This window comes from Oryctolagus cuniculus, chromosome 1 (assembly GCF_051225735.1).
Source record: "Oryctolagus cuniculus isolate XC-2025 breed Fujian yellow rabbit chromosome 1, ASM5122573v1, whole genome shotgun sequence".
NCBI classification, from domain to species: domain Eukaryota; kingdom Metazoa; phylum Chordata; class Mammalia; order Lagomorpha; family Leporidae; genus Oryctolagus; species Oryctolagus cuniculus.
The window spans coordinates 22,095,726-22,119,161 of NC_142867.1; the positions used below are offsets into that span (position 1 = coordinate 22,095,726).

Below are 23,436 nucleotides of genomic sequence, written 5' to 3' on the forward strand. Positions count from 1 at the left end.
CTTTTCTGAGAAGGCCAACCATATCCTACACACTGAACATCTACTGACTGTGTCTTCCCTGGTTAAATGCATCATGCTAATAATAAGTTTATCACCCTTAAATCCTAGGGATGGGCTGGCTCTTCTCGCACCTCACTGTGGTGGAAAGATGGAAAAACAAGACAACTTGGACCTAGGCAGATCACATCCAGAGTCTTCCAAATTTACCCTGGTTCTAAAGAAAAACCAAACACAGATGACCTATTTTGCTCATAAACAATTTTTATTTTTGTTCTCAGTATGTGCCCTTGAAGATTCCAAAATACTGGAGTTTCTGATTCTCCTAGGACCAAAGGTAAAAGCATTGGATGGAAACGCCCGGCCTTGGTTCATCACCCTCTCCTGAGGAACTGTGTCTGAAGGCCTCAGAAAGAGGGAGTTGACACGCACACTTTCTTCCAAGATGGGTAACACAGCGAACAAAGAATTAGTAAAACATAGACTCTGTCTGTAGAGAGGGCTTCAAATATACATGTTCTATATATATATATAAACCTGTTATATAGGATTGCAACTTATTGTTTCCTTGTGATTTGTAATTTAAGTACAAACGATAGAGACGTTGCACATGGCTGATTTCCCCTTCTCAGCCCCCCTCCCTCCCCAACATAAATAACATTACAAAGGTCAAGTGATCCTAAGAGCTTTTGTTGTAAATATTTTGCTTTGAAAATCATTTTCCCCCTCCTCCCCTGCAATCTACCTCTGAGTTTGTAACATAGCAGCATGGAACGGACACAAGACAGGGGGCAGCATGGAGCTCTAATGGAGAGAGCGCAGAATACTGCTTCTCTCCCACTGGCACCAGAGGCGCTTTTGCATTTCCATTGACAACGGAGGCTACACAGGAAGCAGAGATTGTGCAATGTGGTTTTTCCTCCAAAGAGGAAGCTGGCTGGACCACTGAGAAAAGCCCTAAAGGCATCGAGGTTCTGAGACAGAGCACAGCTCCAGAAATGTTTTGGCTCAGTATTTACACGATATCTTTAAGCTGCATTTTTTTTTTCCCTTAAAAAAGAAATTTGTGTTTCTCCAAGGTGCCTCTTCTGGCTGGGGGAAAGAAGGAACTTAACAAAAACAAACCAATTCCCATGTCGAAGTCCTGTTCTAAGTCTAACTCCGTTATTTTCACACACATCATTAAGAGTAGATGCTGACGATGATTGGTTCCTTATTCTGTTCTTAAGAGCGTGAGTAGAGAGGGGGAGAAAGGAGCAGGTGCACTACGGAGAGCGCCGTCCCTTCTTCAGCATCAAGTGGCACTGGATGGTCTGGATGCGGTTCTTGGCCGGCACAAACTCAGGCTGCAGCTTCAGCGTCGATTCATACCACACCAGTGCTTTCTCAAACTCTTCCTGCACGGGGCAAGGGGACAGATGTGAGCAGCCTGGTGCCACCAGACTAAATATACACCGTGACTTCTTTTTTCTTGACAAGCACCTCTGTGCTAGTGCCAACCCTGCAGCGCTTTCTCGGTGGACCTAAGTTTCTGCAGAAAACGCTGAGGTCTGGGAGCAAACGGCTGCCTCTACCCCTATGGTAGAACAAGACAGAGCCCAAGAACCACAGGGAAAGGCACGCATCAAGTCCCACAAAGGTGGGACCCAGCTGTGAGAGCAATGGTGCTGGTGAGCAGAGCTGACACCACTGAGCTCCTGACTGTGCTAGGGGACTTAGGACATCCCTGCATGGCCTCCTCATAGAAACCTCTAGAACCAGGCCTGGGGAATGCTTGCCATGTGCCCACTTGAGTTTTCTACTGCAGTTGGAAAGAAGTGAAGGAATACCAGGTGTCTCATTAGACTTACACGCCTTGAAGCATCTTTTTTATTCTCCCTAACATTTAGAAGGGCCATATCGAGGGCATTGATCTTTTAGTTGGAATAACGCTTTCAGAGAAGAGCACACGAACAGGCCAAACGAGAGGAAGAATTCCTCATTCATAGCAGCAAATTTCACATCTACTGGGGACAAAAATAGATTCTCCAATTTTAAGAAGCAGACAGGGACATCTGCACGCTCAGCAATACCTACCCGGCCAAATCCCACTTCCTGCCTCTGAAGTCAAGGATGACACAGAAAGCCTACAGCCCAGGGCTGCTCGCTCCAGGACTTGTTACTCAGGGTATCTTGAGACCAGCCCTGTATGTGACACCACACTTCAGATGGAAGCAGATGGCAGGATTCTCATATTAAATCCTGTTATGACAGCCTTTGGGGGGACCCTGGGATGTTCAGCTCTGAAATGACTCTTGGTTTGGACTAGAACGAGGGAACTGGACGATGGCTTTCCCATTTTTTCTGCTTTAAATGGTATCCCATCAAAGTAGTGCAACTGCATGATTTGTTAAGTATTTGGTGAGCATCTACTATGCGCCAAACACTGTGAGGTGCTGGGAATAGAGAGATCACGAGGACTCCTGTCTCTGACTGTTTCCTACAGAGAAAGACAAACACTTAACTAAAATAACTTTTGAAACCAGGTGAAAATACGGCAAGAGAAACAGGCACCGAGTGCCTTGAGTGCAATGGCAGGGAAGTGCCCGCACTGGGAGCAGCAGAGTGTGTTGTGTGGCCATCCTCACGGAGTGCAAGGTGAGGTTCTGGAAAAGGTGGTGTCTCCAGAAAACTGTAGCTAAATCTCGGTCTACTACTAGTGTGAAACTCATGGTGAGGAACGATACAGTTGCAAATAATACTTGGATAAATCTCATGTATTTTTTTTTTGGAGAAAATTATGAAACCCCTTATCCACAAAATACATGAAGCTTATACACGGGGAGGGGGGAGGGAGGAAGGTGTTTGGTGCAGGGATTAGGATGCTGGTTAGTATGCCCACATCCCATATCAGAGTGCCAACGTGTACATCCCATATCAGAGTGCCAAGGTGTTGAGTCCCAGCTCTGCTCCCAACTTCAGTTTCCTGATAGTGTGCGCTCTGGAAGGCAGCATTAGCTTAGTTGATGGGGCTTTTGCCACCCACGTGAAGACCTGAACTGAGCTCCCAGCCCCCGGTTGCAGCCCAGCCTACCTCTGGCTATTGCCAGTATTTGGGGAGGGAAAATAGTGGATGTGAGCTGTCAAAATAAGTACAAGTTTTAAAAAATCCCTTATATGCTGGAGGACAGTGCCATATCCAAAGAATTTTGAAAAGACAGGTGTGCCAGTGTGCCCCAGCACAGCTGGCGTGCTCCGTCCCACGCCCCAGTCTCACCATGGCCACATAGACATTGCCCAGTGTGAAGTGGTTCACGGCGAAGTGCGGTGCGATCTCTACCGCCATGGTGGCCACGATGACGGCGTCGTTCCAGAGTTTGGCGTTGTGCAGGATGTTGGCCAGGCTAATCAGGGGCACGTCCTGGGAGAAGGAAATGGTGGGCTTTGAGTTTTCATTCTTGTCCTTTGTGGTCACAGGAACTGTACTTGGTATGTGTTCGTAAACCCTAAGGGCAGGGCTAGGCTGCTGTTTGCTGCTGGTCTATGACAGATGAAGGGCTTGCACCAAAATATAAATCACTTAGTTCTCTCAAGGATAAAGTCTTGTCACAAAACCAAACGAAAATGTGAGCTGAAGTGAATGATTGCTGAAGAATAGGCTGGTTTACTCTGCCAGCTCCACGTCTCACCGCGGATTGGTAATGAAACGGTTACAGGGCTGGCTCTGGTCCGCAGATCGCATTTTGAGCTGCACTGCAATGGTGCCCCAGCATTTTCTGCGAGGATCACGGTATCACCTACAGCACAGGCCGGGAAACTATGGCCGACAGGTGAAATCCAGCCTGTTTCTGTAAAGTTTTCTTGGAACACAACCATTTCCATGGCTCTGTGTACTTCTGTGGCTGATACCGTCCTATGACGATAGAATCAAGTCATCGCAACAGAGGCTGTGGCTGCAGAACCCGGCCTTTACAGAAAGTCTGCTGACCCTCCAGGTAGAATCCTGGCCTCCCTCCCACCGCTGCCTAAGAGTGAAGAGCACAGGTGATGGACTGAACAACAGAATGATCACAAGTATTTATTCCTTTTATGTGTGCCACCCGAGTTAACTACCGCCCTTTATCACACCAGGAATTGGCCGAGGTGTGCGAAGGAGAGGACACGTGCTTCCCGTCTCCGTGTAACACAGGCTGCACAGGCCTCCAGGCCCTTGAGGATAAGCTAATCTAGGGGGATTCCTGGGCTGGTGGCCTCGCAGGCCGGTGCGTCTGCTGTACACTGACTGGCTCTCAAGACAGAAGGGGCACTCAACGGTGCCTTGTCTTACATGGATCTTGAAGACCTTCCGCCACACTCCAGCTTGCTGAGGTGCTTGTGGGGCTACGTCACAGGCTGATTGCTGTGCACGCTGGGTCCAAGTTCTCCTGCCCCTTCCTACCTCCGCACCACTTCCTTACTGGCTGAGCACGGGGAGGAAGGCTTGTCGAAACCCGAGACCAGGTCATGGGGAGTGGAGAGGACCGAGGACCAAGGAACGGAGGGGCTTGCGCCTTCAGGGCGCCACTCACCTTCATCTGGTGGGGGGCGTAGTGGAGGGCCTGGCGCAAGCAGTCGATGGCCTTCTTCCCTTGGCCTTTCACTCTCCAGTAGAGGGCAGCCATGCTGGAGAGCACCCAGGACGTCTGGTTCTGCACAGGAACAGCCAGGTGAGGCGGGGCGCTTCCACAGCATACCAATTCATCGAAAACCACCCGGACCCTGGCCACCTAACCGCGACCCACTGGGTGCTTTGTCTGCCTTCACATTAATTCTTAGAACCATCCTACTGTTACCGCCTTTTTAGAAACGACAAAACTATGACTTAGATAGGTTAAGTATCCAGCCCAAGTCTCGTCAACTACTAAAAAGCAGAACTGTATTGCATGTCTATGTTCTATTTAAATATATTTAACTTTTGAACAGGTAATTCATTTATTTATGTTTCAAAAACCGGAATTATACCAAGTTACATGGTCAAGTCTTCCTCTCATGCTTACCTCTAGTGTATACAAGTCAATACAGTTTTTAGTTTCTTATGGAATCTTCTGGAATTTCTCTATGCTTTATATAAGCAACTATGAGCACAACTGTATTCCTGTCGCTCCCCCACTTGCGGAGGAACGACACTAGACCCTGCGCTGTTCTTTTGTCTGCTAGGCCCTTCCCGGGTTAGCTGCCGTTCCCTCACTCGCGGAGGAACGATGCCGTCCCGGGTTAGCTGCCGGCCCCTCCACCTCCGTGGAGGGGCGGCACCCCCCTGCCGCTTTCCCTGCTTCCGCAGGGGAGCGGCACACCGCCGGCCGGCTCTCTCGGGGGCTGCTCAGATGTTCCTTCAGATGTTCCCGGTGCATGTTGTCTCTCTCCTCCTTTATAGTCCTCTTCCACCAATCCCAACTCTGCTACCCACACACCGAGTACGCTGCTCTCCTCCAATCAGGAGCAGGATCAGCTCCTGCAGCTTATCAGACTGATGAGGCAGCTGCGAAGAGGTTGTTTGCTCTCTCTCTCTCAGCGCCATATTGTGGGAGAGCAGATGCATAGAATAAGTCTTAATTCCAGTAACTTAGTCTAGTCTCAGTTGCTCCCCACATATTCCCATATCTCAATATGAGGTAACCTGTTATAAAAGAGTTGACACTAATCTACGCTTTGCTTTTTTCACTGAACAACACACCTTGGAGAGTTTTCTGCCTCAACATATGGAAAGTTTCCTCATTCTTCTGTTAACAGCTATATTAAAAAAAAAAAAAGCTGTATTTCCTGGTATGGATGTAACAGTGTTTATTTAGCTGGATCCTCATGAAGGAATATTCACCTTTCCCCAACTTTTCAGTATTCCAAACAAGCAGAGAGAGGTGTACTTCTGCATCTGTGCAGGTGTACGGGGTAGGATGCACTTCCAGGTGCAGCGTGCTGTGTCAAGGGGACACTCCTTTTCCGTTTGGATAGGTACTGCCACACTGCTCTCCACAGGATTGTGACAACCTAACCTCCTGCCAGAAATACAGTATCCCTGCTTCCTTACAGCCTCATCGCAGAATCTGTTACTAATCTCTCGGACCTGCGTCAATATGATAGGTAAAAAAAAAAAAAAAAAAGTGGCTTTAATGTGCATTTGCCTTCTCCTGAGTACAGCTAACCATCTTTTTCATATTTGACAGCCTTTTGAATTTCTTTCCTGTGCACTGTTTTCATATTTTTCCATGGAGTTTTTAGCTTGATGATTGGAAAAAGCTCTTTACATATTAGCCAGACTGTTTCCTTGCCTGTAATATTATTTGCTAAGATGTTCTCCTAGTTTGACGTCTGCTTTTGGACTTACAGTGCTTTGTGTGATACAGGCTTTGATTTCTACAGAGTTCAGTTTTTTATTTATCTCTGTTGACTTTGGGGTTTTCAGTTGTTATTAAAAAGTCCTTCCTCTCACTCCAACGTTAATCGAGTAATTCTACCATGTTTTTACTCCCAGAACTTTAATAATTCCCTTTTTCACATTTAAAAGTTTAACTCATTTGAAATTAACCTGTTGTGAAATAAAAGAAATACCCTCCTAATTTTTCCCCAGGTGGCTACTAAGTTGTCCCAACAATATTTGATAATGCAACTCTCCCCTAAGTGAGATTTTCTTTTTACCAAATTTAATTTGGGTTAAACTTTGGATTTTTCTATTTCATTTGCCACTTGTGATTATGGTCTTTCTCCTAGCCACTACAGAAGAGGCAATTAGAAAACTTACCCTGCTTCTTAATTTCTTCCTTTCTCCCTGCTAATGTACCTGGGAAGGCACCCACTTAGGAGACAAGGAGACCAGGATGGAGTTCCTGGCTCCTGGCAAAGGCCTAAACCTGACCTGTTCTTGTGGGCGAGTGAACGAGTGGATGGAAGATTTTTATCTCCTCTTCTCCTTCTCTATCTCTCTCGTGCTCTGCTTTTCAGATAAATAAATCTTAACAACAACAAAAAAATAATGTGACCAAGGTAAAATGAGGCTATCAGGGTGGGCCATACTGGATTGTGGCTGGATTTACATTGAGGACTTTTGAAAACAAGAGATGCACCAGCGTCCTGCACATACAGGGGTACAATCATAGGAAGAGGAAGCAAGAGGCAGCCATCTGCAAGCCAGAGGGAGAAGTCTCGTGGGACAATGGCCCTGCAGGTGCCTTGACCTCAGACTTCAGAACAACTCAGTCTGTTGTCTAGGTCACTTCGTCCATGGTATTTTGTTACAGTGGCCTAGCAAACTCACACACTCGTGTATAGGGGGGTTATTTGTGCCCATTTCTCTGCATCCTCTTGGTATGCAAAACTGCTGCAGAGCTAGCCTGATGTGTTCCTCCTTCTTAGTAACTTGATCCTTTTGATTGGCTTCCCAAAGGATAATTTAAAATATTTTTTAATTTCATTTTATTTGAAAGGAAGATAGAATGACGCACCACACACACACACACACAGAGCAAGAGAGAGAGAGAGTGAGAATATTTTCCACCTGCTGGTTCACTCTCCAAATGTCTGCAATAGCCAGGGCTGGGCCAAGTTAAATTAGAAGCCAGGAACTCAACTCAGGTCTCCTATGTGGGTGGCAGGGATCCAAGTACTTGAGCCATCGTCCGCTGCCTCCCAGGGTACACATTAGCAGAAAGCAAGAACTGGGAATGAAGCCAGGCCTTGACCCCAGGCACCTGGATATGGGATGCAGCTGTGCCCTGTGGCCTCTTAGCTGCGGCACCAAATGCCCCCACCTACTCTTAAAATTACTTTTCTTTACTGGCAATAGTTGACATGCACAGAAAGTTTATTTACATAATTAAGTATATCATAAATATATAATTATACAGCATACATAATTCTACAGTATATAATCATGCAAAACATGCATTTATGCTGTAAAGCACAAAGTTAGGAGTGTCCTAGGAACTCCCACTCATGGAACACACTTGCGTCTACGTGTGCCATATTCCATCCTCTTGCCTTTTTTCCAGGGGCACCCACGTTAGTCTACAAGATGTTACAGACATGTTCCTTTTAACATTCTTCTTCGCTTGTTGCTTCAACACCTGGGCTTTATAACGACGGTGTAATGGGTGCAGCCTTCTGGGACTTGGGATTTTGGCTCTAGCATTGTATTTCTAAGCTGCATCTGTGTTGGGTGTAGTTCTAGTTCTTTCCATTTCCTTGCTGCACAAATAAACATCGGCCAAGTGAATTTACTGCAGTGTATGTGTTTTCTGTAGATAGGTGTTTGTGTGTTTCCTGTTTTGATGTCCCTGGTTGCATATAAACATGCAGAGTCTCTCTGGAGAAGATACCTAAGGAGAACTGCAAAAAACCCACAACTAGACACAAGCAAGAGAATGCTGCATTGTTTCCCAGAGGTGGTGTGCCAATTTACAGTCCCAGCAGCAATGTTTAAAAATGCCCCCTTGTTCTATATCCTTTCTCACCCTCGGAATTAGCAGTGGGGGTAAAAATGGCATCTTACTGTGTCTTACCAGATTATTAGTGAGCTTGGGAGTTCTTGTGTCTTCTCCTCATACCCATCCCTGCCTTCTGTGGAATGTCTGTTAATGTCTTCTATGCCTCCTTCTATTTTGTCACTTAACTTTTCAACAATTTATGTTCTGCAGAGTAATCCTTCAGGTAGCTAAAGTGTGTTACACATAGTTTTTCTCATGCTAGCTTACCTCTCTTTAAAAAAATTTGTATACCTTAATGTAATTGATCTTATTAGCATTTTCTTTTATAATTAGTGCTTCTGTATATTTTTAAAGAAAACTTTCCCACTCCAAGGCTAGAAATATCATCTCGAAAATTTTATAATTTTAAAAGCTCTGATGTTGCTAGTTGGTCCTTAATTCATGTAGCATTAACTAACTGAAAACGACTAAGCAGTCACCCCCGAGCAGTTTCCTTCTCTCCCCGTGATCTTTTACATACGGCACAGTTCTGACGGCAGAGTCTGTTTCTGGGCTATTTAGTCTTACTAGTTATTTCGTTCATCCTTGAGCAAACAGCATAATGTTTCTTTTCTAATTCTTCATAGAATTAAGGCAATTCTCACAACTTTATCCTTCAAGAATGTCGTATCTATTTTTCCCTCCATACTCATCCGTAGAAATTTAAAGATCTGCTTTCCAAGTGTCATTAAAAAAAAAAAAAAACAACTCTTTTGGCATTTTGATTGTAATAACTGACTTTATAAAGGAAATTGGGGAAAACTGACAGGTTTATGATTTGTGCCTTCTTATAAATGAACATTACATATCTCTGTTAATTTAGTTCTTTTTAATGTCTTTCAGCAATGCTTTATCATTTTCTGCAGACAGTTCTTGCTAATTTTTTAAAACTAGGAACTTCATATTTTTATAACACTATACATATATATAAAACATTTCTAAAAACTATGCTTTTGGGAGCGAGGGTTTAGCCTAAAAATTAAGAAAGCTGTATCTTGGGGCCAGCGCTGTGGTGTGGTAGGCTAAACCTTTGCCTGTGGTGCTGGCATCCCATATGGGTGCTGGTTCAAGTCCCGGCTGCCCCTCTTCTGATCCAGCTCTCTGCTACGGCCTGGGAAAGCAGAAGGTGGCCCCAGTGTTTGGGCCCCTGCACCTCCGTGGGAGATCTGAAGAAGCTCCCGACTCCTGGCAACCATCTGGGGAGTGAACCAGCGGAGAGAAGATTCTCCCGCTGTCTCTGCCTCTGTCTGTAACTCTACCATCAAATAAATAATTTTTTTAAAGCTGTTATCTCAAATCAGGGAACCTGGATTGAATTCCCAGCTGTATCTCCTGCTCCGACTTCCCACCAATGCAGACCCTGGGAGGTAGTAATGACGGCTCAAGTGATTGGGTTCCTGACACCCACATGGGAGACGTGGATTATATTCCTGACTCCTGGCTCCTGGCTCAGCTCCAGGCACTGTAGGTATTTGAGCAGTGAACCAGCAGATGGAAGCTCTCATTCTGTCTGTTACTCTTAAAAAAAATGAAAACAATGCTTTCTAATTTTTTTTTGCTGCTGTAGAGAAATGCACCTTATTTTTATTTATGAACATTACAGGCAGCCACCTTGATAAAAATATTTCTAAAAGTGTCTTTAGATTCTTTTGAATTTACTATGTAGATAATCACATCACTCTGAATAATATTTTGTTTTCCTAATAATTATGCCATTTATTTTCTTTTATTGATTTTCTGTACTTACTAGGACTTTGAGCACAGGCTGAAAACAAGAGGTGATGGTCTGTCTTCTTGTTTCTAATTTCAAAGAATTAATTTTAATATTTCCCCCATTAAAAATCATTGCTGAAGTGGATACTGATTCTTTTCCATAGATAAGGGAAGTTTCTGTCTAAATCCAACTTGGTCGAGGTGTATCTTGTTTTTTTTTAAAGAAAGCATTCATGCTGGAAATATTCTGTTTATGGGTTGATACCTACAATTATGTCCATGAGTGAGATTAACTCTCTTTAAAATTTACATATAAGGGGCAGGCATTGTAGTGTAGTGGGTAAAGCCACCGCCTGCAATGCATCCCATATGGGTGCTGGTTTGTGTCCCAGCTGCTCCACTTCTGATCCAGCTCCCTGCTAATAATGCACCTGGAAAAGCAGCAGAGGATGGCCAAGTCCTTGGGCCCCTGCACCCATGTATGTGGGAGACCCAAACGAAGCTCCTGGCTCCTGTCTTCGGTTTGGCCCAGACCTGACCGTTGTGACCCTTTGGGGAGTGAACTGGTGGGTGGAAGATTTTTCTCTCTCTGTAATGCTGCCTTTCAAGTAAAAAAAAAAATCTTTTTAAAAAATTACGTATAAAATCTAATATATAAAATTTTACCTTCTCACAATGTCGAGTTTTATTTTCAAGATTAAACTAGTCTCAAAGAATTAACTGGGGAAGCTAAATCTTTATCTGTTTATATGGGGTGAGGTACTTCTCAAATGTATGGTGGAATTCACTTATAAAATCAACAGATCTTATAGTATTTTCTTAGCTTGAGAAGCAGAGAGCGACAGACGGACACACACACACACAGACACACACACGTGCAGGGAAGGAGGGAGATCCCATCACTAAGTCACTCCTTTTTTTTTTTTTTTTAATTTATTTGACAGAGTTAGACAGTGAGAGAGAGAGAGAGAGAGAGAGAGAGAGAGACAGAGAGAAAGATCTTCCTTCCGTTGGTTTACCTCCCAAATGGCTGCCATGGCTGGAGCTACGCTGATCTGAAGCCAGGAGCCAGGTACTTTTTCCTGGTCTCCAACACAGGTGCAGGCGCCCAAGCACCTGGGCCATCCTCCACTGCGTTCCCGGGCCACAGCAGAGAGCTGGACTAGAAGAGGAGCAACTGGGACTGGAACCCGGTGCCCATATGGGATGCTGGCACTGCAGGCGAGGATTAACCAAGTGAGCCACGGTGCCGGCCCCACACTCATTCACTCCTAAAGTGACCCCACTTGCCAGGGTTGGGCAGAGGCCAGTACTGAAACTCAATCCAGGTCTCCCATCTATGTGTCAGAAACTCACTTACTTGGACCATCAGTACTGCTTTCCAGGGTCCTCATTAGCAGGAATCTGGCAGAAGCCAGAGAATGTGGGCATCTTAACTGTCAGGCCAAACACCTGCTCTCTTATATTCTTTGTGAGAATATCAAAAACAAAACAAACAAAAACCAAAAGCAGAACCAACTGTTTCACTTTATTTGAGAGTTACAAGAGCCTTCAGGGCTTCTTTTTTCTTCTTGAATAAGTTCAGGCAAATCCCATCTTCCTAGAAATTTGTTTTTAAAGCTTAAAGTTGTAATTGTATCCTTTTATCTCTTTAATCTGACAACTTTAGCTGTATTTTTCTCCCATGATATCAATTATTTGTGCTTTTCCCCTTGATTAATTTTGTCAGGAGTTGATTTTACAGGTTCTTTTAAAGAAACAACTTTCAGAGGGTTGATCTTCTCCATCCCTTTTCTACTTCACTGAAATCTATATCTAGTTCCCTTGGAATTTAAAAAATACACAGATTAAAAACTAATAGAACATAAGATGCGAATTCATAATTATAGTTGAATATTTCAGCATGTCTCTCAGTGACTCAGAAACAGACAAATAAATCACAGAGATAAAGAAGGCACTGACAGTATCAACCAACTTAACCTCACGAACATTTCCAGAATATCCTACCTAACCGAAGAAGATGCTATTCCTACTGAGTGCATACAAAACATCTGCCAAGGAAGACCACGTTGCAGGCTTATCTGAGTAAGTATAGAGGAATTAAAATAATAACAAATATGTTCACTTGCTACAACGAATTAAATTAGGTATCAATTAAAAAAAAAAACCTGGAAAAAACTGGTAGGAAACCAAATACCAAATTTCTAAATAACTCATGGATCAAAGACAAATCAGAAGGAAAATCATAAAGTGCTATAAGCGGAACAAAAGTGAAAATACCGGGGCTGGTGCTGTGGCGTAGTGAGTAAAGCCACCACTTGCAGTGCCAGCATCCCATACGGGTGCCAGTTTGAGTCCCAGGTGCTCCATTTCCGATCCAGCTCTCTGCTATGGCCTAGGCCCCTGCACCCTCGTGGGAGACCTGGAAGAAGCTCCTGGCTCCTGGCTTTGGATTGGTGCAACTCTAGCCATTGCAGCCAACTGGGGAATGAACCAGCAGATGGAAGACCCCCCCAACCCCTGCCTCTCCTTCTCTCTCTTTCAAATAAATAAATAAATACATTTTTTTTTTTTGGACAGGCAGAGTGGATAGTGAGAGAGAGAGACAGAGAGAAAGGTCTTCCTTTTGCCGTTGGTTCACCCTCCAATGGCCGCCATGGCTGGCGTGCTGCAGCCGGCGCACCACGCTGAGCCGCGGCGCCAGCCATAAATACATATTTTTTAAAAAAAGTGAAAATACCACTAATCAAATTTGTCATACATCTGGAAAATACATTCAGCACTAAAAACCTACACTAGAAAAGAGAGATTCAAACCAACAAGATAGGCTTGCATATTAAGAAACTATAAGAAGAGAAGCAAAATAAATCTTAAGCAGAAGACAGGAAATTATAAGCAGAAGAGGTCAATGAAAGAGAAAATAGAGAAACAGAAGAAAAATCAATAGATCAATAATAGATCCCTAACCAAAGCTCTTTGAGAAGATCAACAAAATTGATAAACTTATAGTTAGTCTGATTAGGAAAAAAAGAGAAGATATAAAGTACCAATATCAGATGAAGACAGAGTACATTACTACAGATCCTACAGATATGAAAGAATATTAGAGAACATTATGAAGAACTTAAAACCAATAAATTCAAAGACTAAGATGAAATGGACAAACTCCTTGAAAGACAGAGCTACCAAAGGTCACTCAAGAAGAAACAGAGTTTGACCAGGCCTGTACCTAGGAAGGGCATTGACTTCTCCCAAAAGGAAGTTCCTGACCCAGAGGGTTTCAATGGTGAATTTCAGCAAACATTGAAGGAAGGACTAACCCCACTGCTCTTTACACTCTTTTAGGAACACAATGTGGAGGGAACATCTCCCACTGCATTGCATGAGGTCCTTACTGTCCTGCTACCAAACACAGAAACACAAGAAAGCCACAGACCAAAATCCTGCATGCACTCAGATTCAGGCACGGACTTATCAACAACTGGGAATGGTGTTTATGTTGATAGACTTGTAATTCCTTTCTGCAGACCTATCATTTTTTTTTAACTTGACATACTTTGAGGTTATTTTATTGGGTATGTGTTTAGATTTGGTATATCTAGTGAATTAAACATTTTATCATTATGTAGCCACTTTCTTTGTCCCTAAAATTTTTTGTCTTAAACAGTCTTTTCAGATAATTAAGTATACCTTTTTCCTGTTGATTAGTATGTACTTGGTATATCTTTTGCTATTTTAAATGTTTCTTCTACGTCTTAAATATAACTTTTATAAAAAACATACAGCTCCTTTAAAACATTTTCAATTTGACATGACTTCCACTGTTTTGTCAGTTATACTTGTCTAGTTTTTTTTTTTTTTAAAGATGTATTTATTTATTTGAAAGAGTTACACAGAGAGAAGGAAAGGGAGGGAAGGAGAGAGGGTAGGAGGGAGGGAGGGAGAGAGAGAGAGGGACAGAGAAAGAGGTCTTTCATCTGCTGGTTCACTCCCCAAATAGCTGCAATGGCCAGAGCAGTGCCAGTCCAAAGCCAGGAACCAGGAGCTTCTTCTGGGTCTCCCATGCAGGTGCTGAGGCCCAAGGACCTGGGCCATCTTCTACTGCTTTCCCAGGCCTTAGCAGAGAGCTGGATCGGAAGTGGAGCAGCCGGGACTCAAACTGGCGCCCACATGGGATGCCCGCACTGCAGGCAATAGCTTTATCTACTATGCCACAGCGCCGGCCCTTTGTCTAGTTTCTTGAATGCTTAGTTTTCACTCCTTTCTTTATTGCCTTTTCTTGGACTGATTTCTTGCAGCCGTTGCTGTCCCTTTTACTTCATTATTTTATCCACAAACATATGGCATTTTTGTGTTATTTAAATGCTCTTAAATTTTTACTCTAACCATTTAACAACATTCTAAACAAGATGGTAACTCACTTCTCTTAAATATTCGAATGTGGCTTTTGATACCCAAGCGCAGATGATCCCATTCTTAAACACATACTCTTATCTGAAAATCTCACAAACTGTTGTTTTCCACAGAAAATGTCTGTTCTGTTTGGGTTTGCATACCTATTTACCATTTTATCTGCTCAGTAAATCTTACGTTTCAGATCATTCTTCTGTGGCCATGATATAGAGAAGTTCCCTTAGGGCTGGACTCTTGGTAGTAAAGTTGTTTTAGTCCTTTATTCATCTTTAAATGATTTTATTCTTCCCCACACTCTGGATCACACAATTCTAGGTCTAGGGGCCTGCGCCGTGGCTTGCTCACTTGGTTAATCCTCTGCCTGTGGCGCCGGCTTCCCATATGGGCGCCGCTTCTAGTCCCGGCTGCTCCTCTTCCAACCCAGCTCTCTGCTGTGACCTGGGAAAGCAGAAGATGACCCAAGTGCTTGGGCCCCTGCACCCACATGGGAGACCGGGAAGAAGCACCTGGCTCTTGGGTTCGGATTGGCACAGCTCCGGCAGTTGTGACCATTTGGGGAGTGAACTAACGGATGAAAGACTTTTGTCTCTGTCTTTCCCTCTCACTGTCTGTAACTACTTCTCAAATAAATAAATAAAATTAAAAAAAAAAAAAAAAAGAATTCCAGGTCTAGTCTCCTTTCAGCATTGTCATCCGGCAGCCATGTTGTGGTGCAGTGGGTTAAGCCGTAGCCTCTGACGCTGGCATCTCATATAGGCTCCACTTCCGATCTATCTCCCTGCTTATGTGCCTGGGAAAGCAGAGAAGGATGGTCCAAGAACTGGGGCCCTTGCACCCACACAAAGACCTGGAAGAAGCTTCTGGCTCCTGGCTTTGGCCTAGCCAAGCTTCAACTGTTGCAGTCATTTGGGGAGTGGACCAGTGTATGGAAGATTGTCTCTCTCTCTCTCTCTCTCTCTCCCTCTCCCTCTCTCTCTTTGTGTGTGTGTGTGTGTGTGTGTGTGTGTGTCTACCTCTCTCTGTACATTTGCCCTTCAAATAAATAAATCTTTAAAAGAATTGTCATCTGGATTTGGTATATGACATTACAAAGGTTGTGCTAGCCATCATTCCCCTGCAGGTGATCTGCCCTTTCTGTCTCCATGAGGGTAGATCTTTAAGTCTTTCTCCACTCATTTATCCCAAACACTTAAAAAGTAAATGGCATATGGCAAGTTTCCACTAAATATCTGTTGAATGAATGAACGAACGAATGGTGGTTGTGGTATTTATTAAGCTACTGTATTTCAAATCCAGATCCCAAATTCTATGATCTTTGTAATGCTGTGGCTGGAACCTTCCAAACCACCTCTGGGCTTGCAGGTTTCCTGTTGGGCTCTGCCAATGCGTACACGAGACTGGAAGGCAAGAGGTGGAAGGAGCTCTCTCTTCCTGTGTGCACACTGCTCCTATCAGCGCTACTGCAGCAGCAGCATCTGGTGCTGGCCGCCCTCCGGCTCAGCTTCATGCAGCCCTTCAGCATCCAGACTTCACCCCCTCTTCAGATGCAGGAGCTCCGGCTTCCCAGAACTTCTGCATTCTGAAACGCCAACTCCTCTCCTCCACCCCTCGGGCGGGAGCTTTCTGCTTTACCTCAGTGTGTCCTTTCCCCCTTTCAGCCCTCTACAGCATACCATCAATTCTCTAAATTGAATCTGCCCTTCTGACATGTCTCGTGTCATTTCTGTTTCCCTGACAGTACCCTGATTGAGACAGATGCTCTGAAGACAGCTCTGTCTTGGCTGTTTGCAGCTTTGCTGTAATGCACCTAGGCACAGATTTCTTTCCGCCTGTGCAGCTTGGTACACAGGGTGCTTCCCCAGGTTGTGGCTTCACCTATCTCCTGTCTCCATAATACTTCGGGTAACTTTTTACACAAAGATTGCAACTAATTATTTCATTATGCCAAATCCATCTACCCCATCATCCACTCAGTATTTGACTTAAACACTTAAACATACTTTTAGCTTAAGTTATGGCAATTTGCTTAAAATATTTTTTTCTTTTTAATTTTTTAGACTTACTTATTTGAAAGGCAGAGAGTTACAGAGAGGCAGAGGCAGAGGCAGAGAGAGACAAAGTCTTCCACCTGCTGTTTCACTCCCCAAATGGTTGCAATGACCGGGCTGGGCTGAACTGAAGCCAGGAGCTTCTCCTGGGTCTCCTATGTGGGTGCAGGGGCCCAAGGCCTCAGGCCATCTTTTACTGCTTTCCCAGGCCATAGCAGAGAGCTGGAGCAAAAGTGGAGCAGCTGGGACTCAAACCGGCGCCCATATGTGATGCCAGCACTGCAGGTGGCGGCTTTACCCACTATGCCACAGTGTTGGTCCCTAATTTTTTTCTTTACAAATTAACTTTTATAGAAGAAACAAGTTTTTTGTCCTCTGGCTCACTGACTGGTCTGCTGAATGCATCCTCATGGTACTACCTGCCATGCTGCTTTGTTCCCTGTACCTCCTGAACACTGGTACTGAAGGTTTGACTACATTCATGCTTTGGGGAAGAATGGGGGTGCAAGTGTTTCAGAGGCAGTGACGTGAACTCCAGTGACACATGCACAGGTGTCTTGCTCCCTCTATTTACGGTATTAGGAGCCAGTGATGATCACTGCCATCCACTCAAGAAGGGCTGCAGACTTGGACAGCCGAATGTTGACAGATGATTACTCTAAACACCTTCCCACCCCACTGAGTGTGAGGGGAGGTCCTTTTGGTTTTGATTTACATTTCCCTGATGAGGAGCATCTTTTCATATGCTTTGGCTCTCTGCATTTTTGCTTTTAATATTTATTTCTTTGAAAGTGCTATAGAGATGGAAACACACACACACACACACACGCACACACACACACAGAGCGAGAGAGAGAAATCTTCCATCCTCAAGTTCACTTCCTCAATGGCTGGGGCTGGGCCAGGCTAAAGCTAGCAGCTTCTTGCAGGTCTCTCTCATGGATGGCAGGGGCCCTCACATTTGGATGACCTGCTGCTTTTCCCAGACCACTAGTAGGGAGCTGGATAGGAAGTGGAGCAGCCGGGGCACAAACCAGCACCCATGTGGGATGCCGGCCTTGCAGGTGGTAGCTTTACCCGATACACCACAATGGTGGTCCCTTTGTGTATCACCTTTATGGAAATATTTATTCGAGTCTTATGCACATTTTATTTAAGAGAGGAAGAGGGAGAAAGGGAGTGAAGGAGAGGAAGATAATGTGCTCCCATCTGCTGATTCATTTCCCAAACGCTTGCAGTGGCTGGGACTTCTGGGAGCCAGAAGCCAGGAACACAATCCAGGTCTCCCATATGGGTAGCAGGACCCCAACCACTTGAACCATTACTGCTGCCTCCCAGAGTCTGCAGTGGCAGGAAGCCAGAGTCAGGAGCCACAATTAGGAATCAAATCCATATATTCTAATGATAAACGTGAAATCTTAATTACTAGGATAAATGCCAACTCTTTTGCATATGTAAAAATTGGGATGTTTGGGCCTGGTGTTATGGCGCAGCAGGATAAGCCACTGCCTGAAACAGCAGCATCCCGTATGCACTGGTCAGAGTCTTAGCTGCTCCACTTCTGATCTGGGTTCCTGCTAAGGTGCCTGGGGAGGCAGCACAACATGGTCCAAGTTCTTGGCTTCTTGCATGGGAGACCTGGATGGAGTTCCAGCTCCTAGTTTTGGCCTGGCATAGTCCTAGCCATTCAGACTACTGGGTCATGAACCAGAAGATGCAAGATGGCTTTCTCTGTCTCTCCCTCTCTCTGTATCTCTGCCTTTTAATAAATAAATAGTCTTATAAAAAATTTGGCTTTTGAGTTTTGTTGCTGTTATTTTGTAGAAATTTTTTATATATTCTGGATATCAATCCTTTATCAGATACATGGCTGTCAAATATATTCTCCCATCTCAAGGGTTCATTTTTCACTCTCTTGATGATGTCCTTTGACACACAGAACTTTTAATTTTGATGTAGTACAATTTATCTATTTATACTTTCACTACCTGTGCTATTTTATATCTAACAAACCCTTGCCAAATCCAGTGTCATAGAGCTTCTTCTCTGTATTCTTCCAAGTATTATAGAGTTTTTGATTTATATTTTGAGATTTTTTTGTACATAGTATAAAGAAAGAATCCAATTCATCCTTTGTATGTAGATACAGTTTTCTTCACACCATTTGTTGAAACAGACTGTCCTTTCTCCATTGGATGTACTTCAACATCCTTATCAAAATCACTTGATGCTATATGTGAGAGTTCATTGTCTAATCCATTAAACCAATCTAATGAGTTCTTCATTTTAGTTATTATAATTCTTAGCTCGAATTTTTTTTGTCACAAATTCTAATTCTCTGGAGAAATTTTTCACTTCTCTCCTTCTATTTTCTCAAATACATTAATGCTGGCTTTTCTTTTTTTTTTTTTTGAAGATTTATTTGAAAGATAGAATTACAGAGAGAGAGGAGAGAAAGAGCAGTCTTCCATCCATTGATTTACTCCCCAAATGGCCACAATGACTGGGGCTAGGCCAGGCTGAAGCCAGGAGCCAGGAACTTCTTCCGGGTATCCTATGTGGGTGCAGTGGCCCAGAGACTTGGGCCACCCTCCATTGCTTTCCCAGGTGCATTAGCAAGAAGCTGGATCACAACTGGAGCAGCCAGGACTCAAACTAATTCTCATAAGGGATGCTGGCGCTGCAGGCTGTGGCTTTACCAGCTGTGCCATAGCACTGGCCCCCAATCCTTGTTATTTTAATTAAAGTCTGTTTTAATTCCAGTGCCTGAACCACCTGAAGGTATATTTCTGTTGTGTGCCTTTTCTCTTGGTTTTTAGTTATAATTCTTGGATGTCTCATATAATTTTACTGGAAGTCTGACAATGCATCTATAAGCATCTGCCCATAGGGGCTCCAAATAATGTTATCTTAAAGAGAGCATTTCCTCTCTTATTCAGCAGGGCAAGCAGAGATGATCAGTTTAATGCAATAGCAGGGTGCTGAGTTTGGGCTGGTGAGCCACTGCAGGAAGCCTCACTCCGCCTGTTTTGACCCTTCTAAAGAGGCACAAGTATCCAGACCATCCCAAGTGAGAGGCCCCCCGTTCTCTACTTCCATAGTATGGCGGGATTGCCAAAGCCTATTTTCCCACAGCTTTCCACCTGGCTCTCTGGTCTTCTGGGTTTGAGGCTTCAGAATCTGCCAATGTACTGTGAAGATGACCAGGTCTAGGTCTCTGCCCCTACCTTCTCACCAGGATGGTGTATCTAATATATAACTGTATTTCTCTAACCCTGAGACTTCCAAGTCTGCTGGTTTCTCTGCCTGATCACCAGATTCCTATGTTGCTGCAGATTATGCTCCTTAAAAAGAAACTTTTATACTTTGTTTCTTCCTCTTTATGATTTCAGTATGCTCCATCATCTGCCCTACTCTCTCATTAGTTCTTTCTTTGCTGTGTCCATTTTTCTTTTCTTTTTTTTTTTAAACTTTTATTTAATGAATATAAATTTCCAAAGTATGGCTTATGGATTACAATGGCTTCCCCCCCATAACATCTCTCCCACCCGCATCCCTCCCCTTTCCCACTCCCTCTCCCCTTCCATTCACATGAGGATTCGTTTTCGATTCTCTTTATATACAGAAGATCAGTTTAGCATACATTAAGTAAAGATTTTTCTAAAGGATTGTTGGTCTTTCTTCTTTTTAAAAAGTTTTGTAAAAATTAGGTTTTAAAACTATCACATTTTGGAAAGATTGTTTTCAGCTTTTCATTTCCATTTTAAAGTTTTTTACAGTGTTTATGTGAAATGCAAGTTTAAAATTTCTATGTAATTTATTAATCTTTTTCCTGAAGGCTTAAACTTCTCCACATGCTGGTTGTAAAGGAATTTCTGGGAATCCCATTTATACTTATATTCCATATACTCATACGACTTACATTTGCTTAGATCTCTGACCCATTTTAAATTTGTCTTGGCGTACAGTGGAAGGGAGTGGATCCAATTATACATTTCCCCCTATCTAGCAAGGAAATATTGCATTTCTCCTCATTGATAAGATGCTGCCTTTACAGGATACAAAATTGCTTTGTGTGATTAGGTTGGTCTATGTATTTGTGCACCAACATCAAATCGCTTTAATTAAAGCCTTCACGTCAGTTTAATGGCTTCTAAGAATAGATCCTCCTCTTTTCCCACGGTTCTTCTTTTTCACAGTTTGCCCGCTTATTCTTGCTTGCTTGTTCTTCTAGATGAACTTACAATCAGCTTGTCTGGCATCAGAGAAGACGGGGCAATTTTACTGTTATTGTATTAAGTGACAAGTTAGGGAGAACTGATATTCTGATGATGCTAGGACTTACTTTACATTCAAAAATATGGCCACATCTCCCATTCTTTTAAACCTCTTTTTGTATCTTTCAGAAGTGTTACATATTTTCCTTCACTCAAGTTTTGGGGATTTTTTTTTTTTAATATTTTCCTTTGGCTTATTTAAATTTACCGAATTTGAACTTAACTGCTTTGGCCAGAGATACATGCTAAATAATTTAAACGTTTGGAAATTCGCCCAGGGCTTTTTTGTGGCCTACTTTTATGTTAAATATTCACATATGATTAACGTGTTCTTTCACGTGCACTTAAGAGAACGTGAATGCTGGAGCAGGAATGTAGCTTTGCGACTAAGATGCATGAGGCTCACACTGGAGCGCCTAGGGATGGATTCACAACTCCAGCTCCTGGTTTCAGCTGCCTTCTAACACAGACACTGGGAGGCAGCAGAGCTGTCTGAAGCAGCTGGGTCCCTGTCACCTATGTGGGAGGCCCAGTTTATGTTCCCAGTCCCTGGCTTTGGTCCTGGCCCAGCCCTAGCATTTCTGGGTTAATCTGGGGAAGGGACCAGTGGATGGGAGCTCTGTTTGTCTGACTCTTTTTGCTTCTCATTTTTTTAAGTGAATTCTGTTGCCGTCGAATGCTGTGACAGGTCAAGTTCATAGTTGTGCTTTTGTCTCCGAGAAGTGTATTAAGATCTACTTGGTCTGGGGATATGTCTATTTCTTCTTTTAGATATGCCTATGTCTACCTTTTGCATTTTAAAGCTATGTTATTAATTATATATGGGCGATGGACCGCATCTACCTTGTGTATTAAATCTGTATTATGTTCCTGTAGTTACTGTGACAAACTAACAAAACCTTGGTGACTTAAAGCAACAGAAATCTGTTCTTTCTTATTTATGAAGGCAAGAGATCCACAGTATCATTAGGTCAAAATCCAACATGCCAGCAGGGCAGTGCTCTCTCTGGAGGGTCGAGGGGGAGAATCCCTCTCTGAGCTCCTCTGGTTTCTGGTGGCTGCTAGCATTCCTTGGCTAGGGACTGCATCACTGCAATCTCATTCAGTGGTCACAGCTCCCTCTTTCTAAGGACACATAGGGCTGCATTTGGGACACATCTGGATAATCCAGGACAGCTTCTCTGTCTCTGGATCCTCAGCCTTAGCTGCAAAGTCTTCTCTTATCAAACAAAGCAACTCTACATTCCAGGGGTTAGGACATGGACGGTCAGCTTACCGTGGGTCTTTTTACAATTACATTACACAATGTTAACTTCAGTTGTTTCTTACTGTGTTTTCTGATAAGTAATATTTCTAACTGAATTTTACGGAAAGTATAAATACATCGATTTTCTTTTCTGTCCACATATTACTTTCCATCTTTGTATACTCAAACTTTTTGTATCCTAATATTTAAAGTTTTTCTAAGAAGCAGAGTTTGATTTTTAAAAAAATCTAACTCATTATATAGCCTTTTTGCATTCAACTACTGATTTATTGGGGTTGATATTTACTATTTGTGTTCTATATTTGTGCCTTTACCATTCTTGACTTTCTTTGCATTAATCAAATGCTTTACAGCATTCCAATTTCCTTCTATTAAGTTACATTTTAAAATAATTTTTAGTTGTAAGCCTGGAGCTCAAAACATGCATTTTTACTTATTAAAATCCAATGTAAATTATTACTTCCACTACTTGGCAGATACCAATTAAACCGTAGGACTTTTAAACTCCACTTACTCCTGTCTCATCATTCATGTAACTGTTACAATGCATGTTGGAAATATTTAAAACTGAAACTCCTCAGGGTGCTGTAATTATTATTTCATAAAGCCGCAGTTCATTTATCTGTTTCTTCCCCGTGCTCTTCTTGCCCTCTTGCATGTTCACATTTCTAACTGGGATCATTTTCCTGAAGAACTACCTTTAATTTTTATTTCTGTACAGGCCCACTGGTGCTTAATTCTTTCAATTTCTGTTTGCTTGAAGTTATCCTCACTTCACTTCAATTTTGAAGGGTACGTCTGTGGTACATAAGTCTGGGCTTACTTATCTTCTTCCAATATTTGACTTATGTTATAGTGACTTCTGGTTTCCATCACTGCAGTTGGAAAGCTATCAGTTTGATTGCTGTTTCTTTGAAAGTTAACTACGGAGGATTAAAGATGGGTCACACAGTCTTTGTCCCTACTAGCATATGGAGGCTATAAATCCCCTGCCCTCAGTTTTGAGCAAGCTCTGGGACTCACTGTAATAATCAGGATGTAGGGAAGTGGTGCTGCTCCAGTTCTCAATAGACTCCAAGTGGTCTGGATCCTTTGGCTGTCACCCTCTGGGAGCCCTGAGCTGTAATGTAAAAAGGTCCTACTGTGCTGCTGCAGAATCCACGTGAAGAGAGGATTTCCAACTGTGGCTAAGCTATTGCAGCCATCCTGGCTCAGACTCCAATCTTTTGAACAATGCCACCCTCGGC

General features: G+C 43.3%; 1 protein-coding gene across 4 annotated transcripts in view; it reads right to left on the bottom strand.

Moving 5' to 3' along the window:
* Positions 1-243: 243 nt before the first annotated feature.
* TTC17 (tetratricopeptide repeat domain 17) overlaps positions 244-23,436 on the bottom strand; it is a 147,740-nt gene continuing 124,547 nt past the window's right edge. For all 4 annotated transcript variants that reach the window (XR_016217574.1, XR_016217573.1, XM_017346067.4 and 1 more), the window contains 3 exons: positions 4,545-4,664; positions 3,254-3,397; positions 244-1,394 (listed from right to left, as the gene is read on the bottom strand). Coding sequence is in view for 2 of the 4 variants with exons in the window: in XM_017346067.4 (XP_017201556.1) it covers positions 1,263-1,394; positions 3,254-3,397; positions 4,545-4,664 (396 nt within the window). In the remaining 2 variants the exon portion in view is untranslated. The remainder of the gene's footprint in view (positions 1,395-3,253; positions 3,398-4,544; positions 4,665-23,436) is intronic.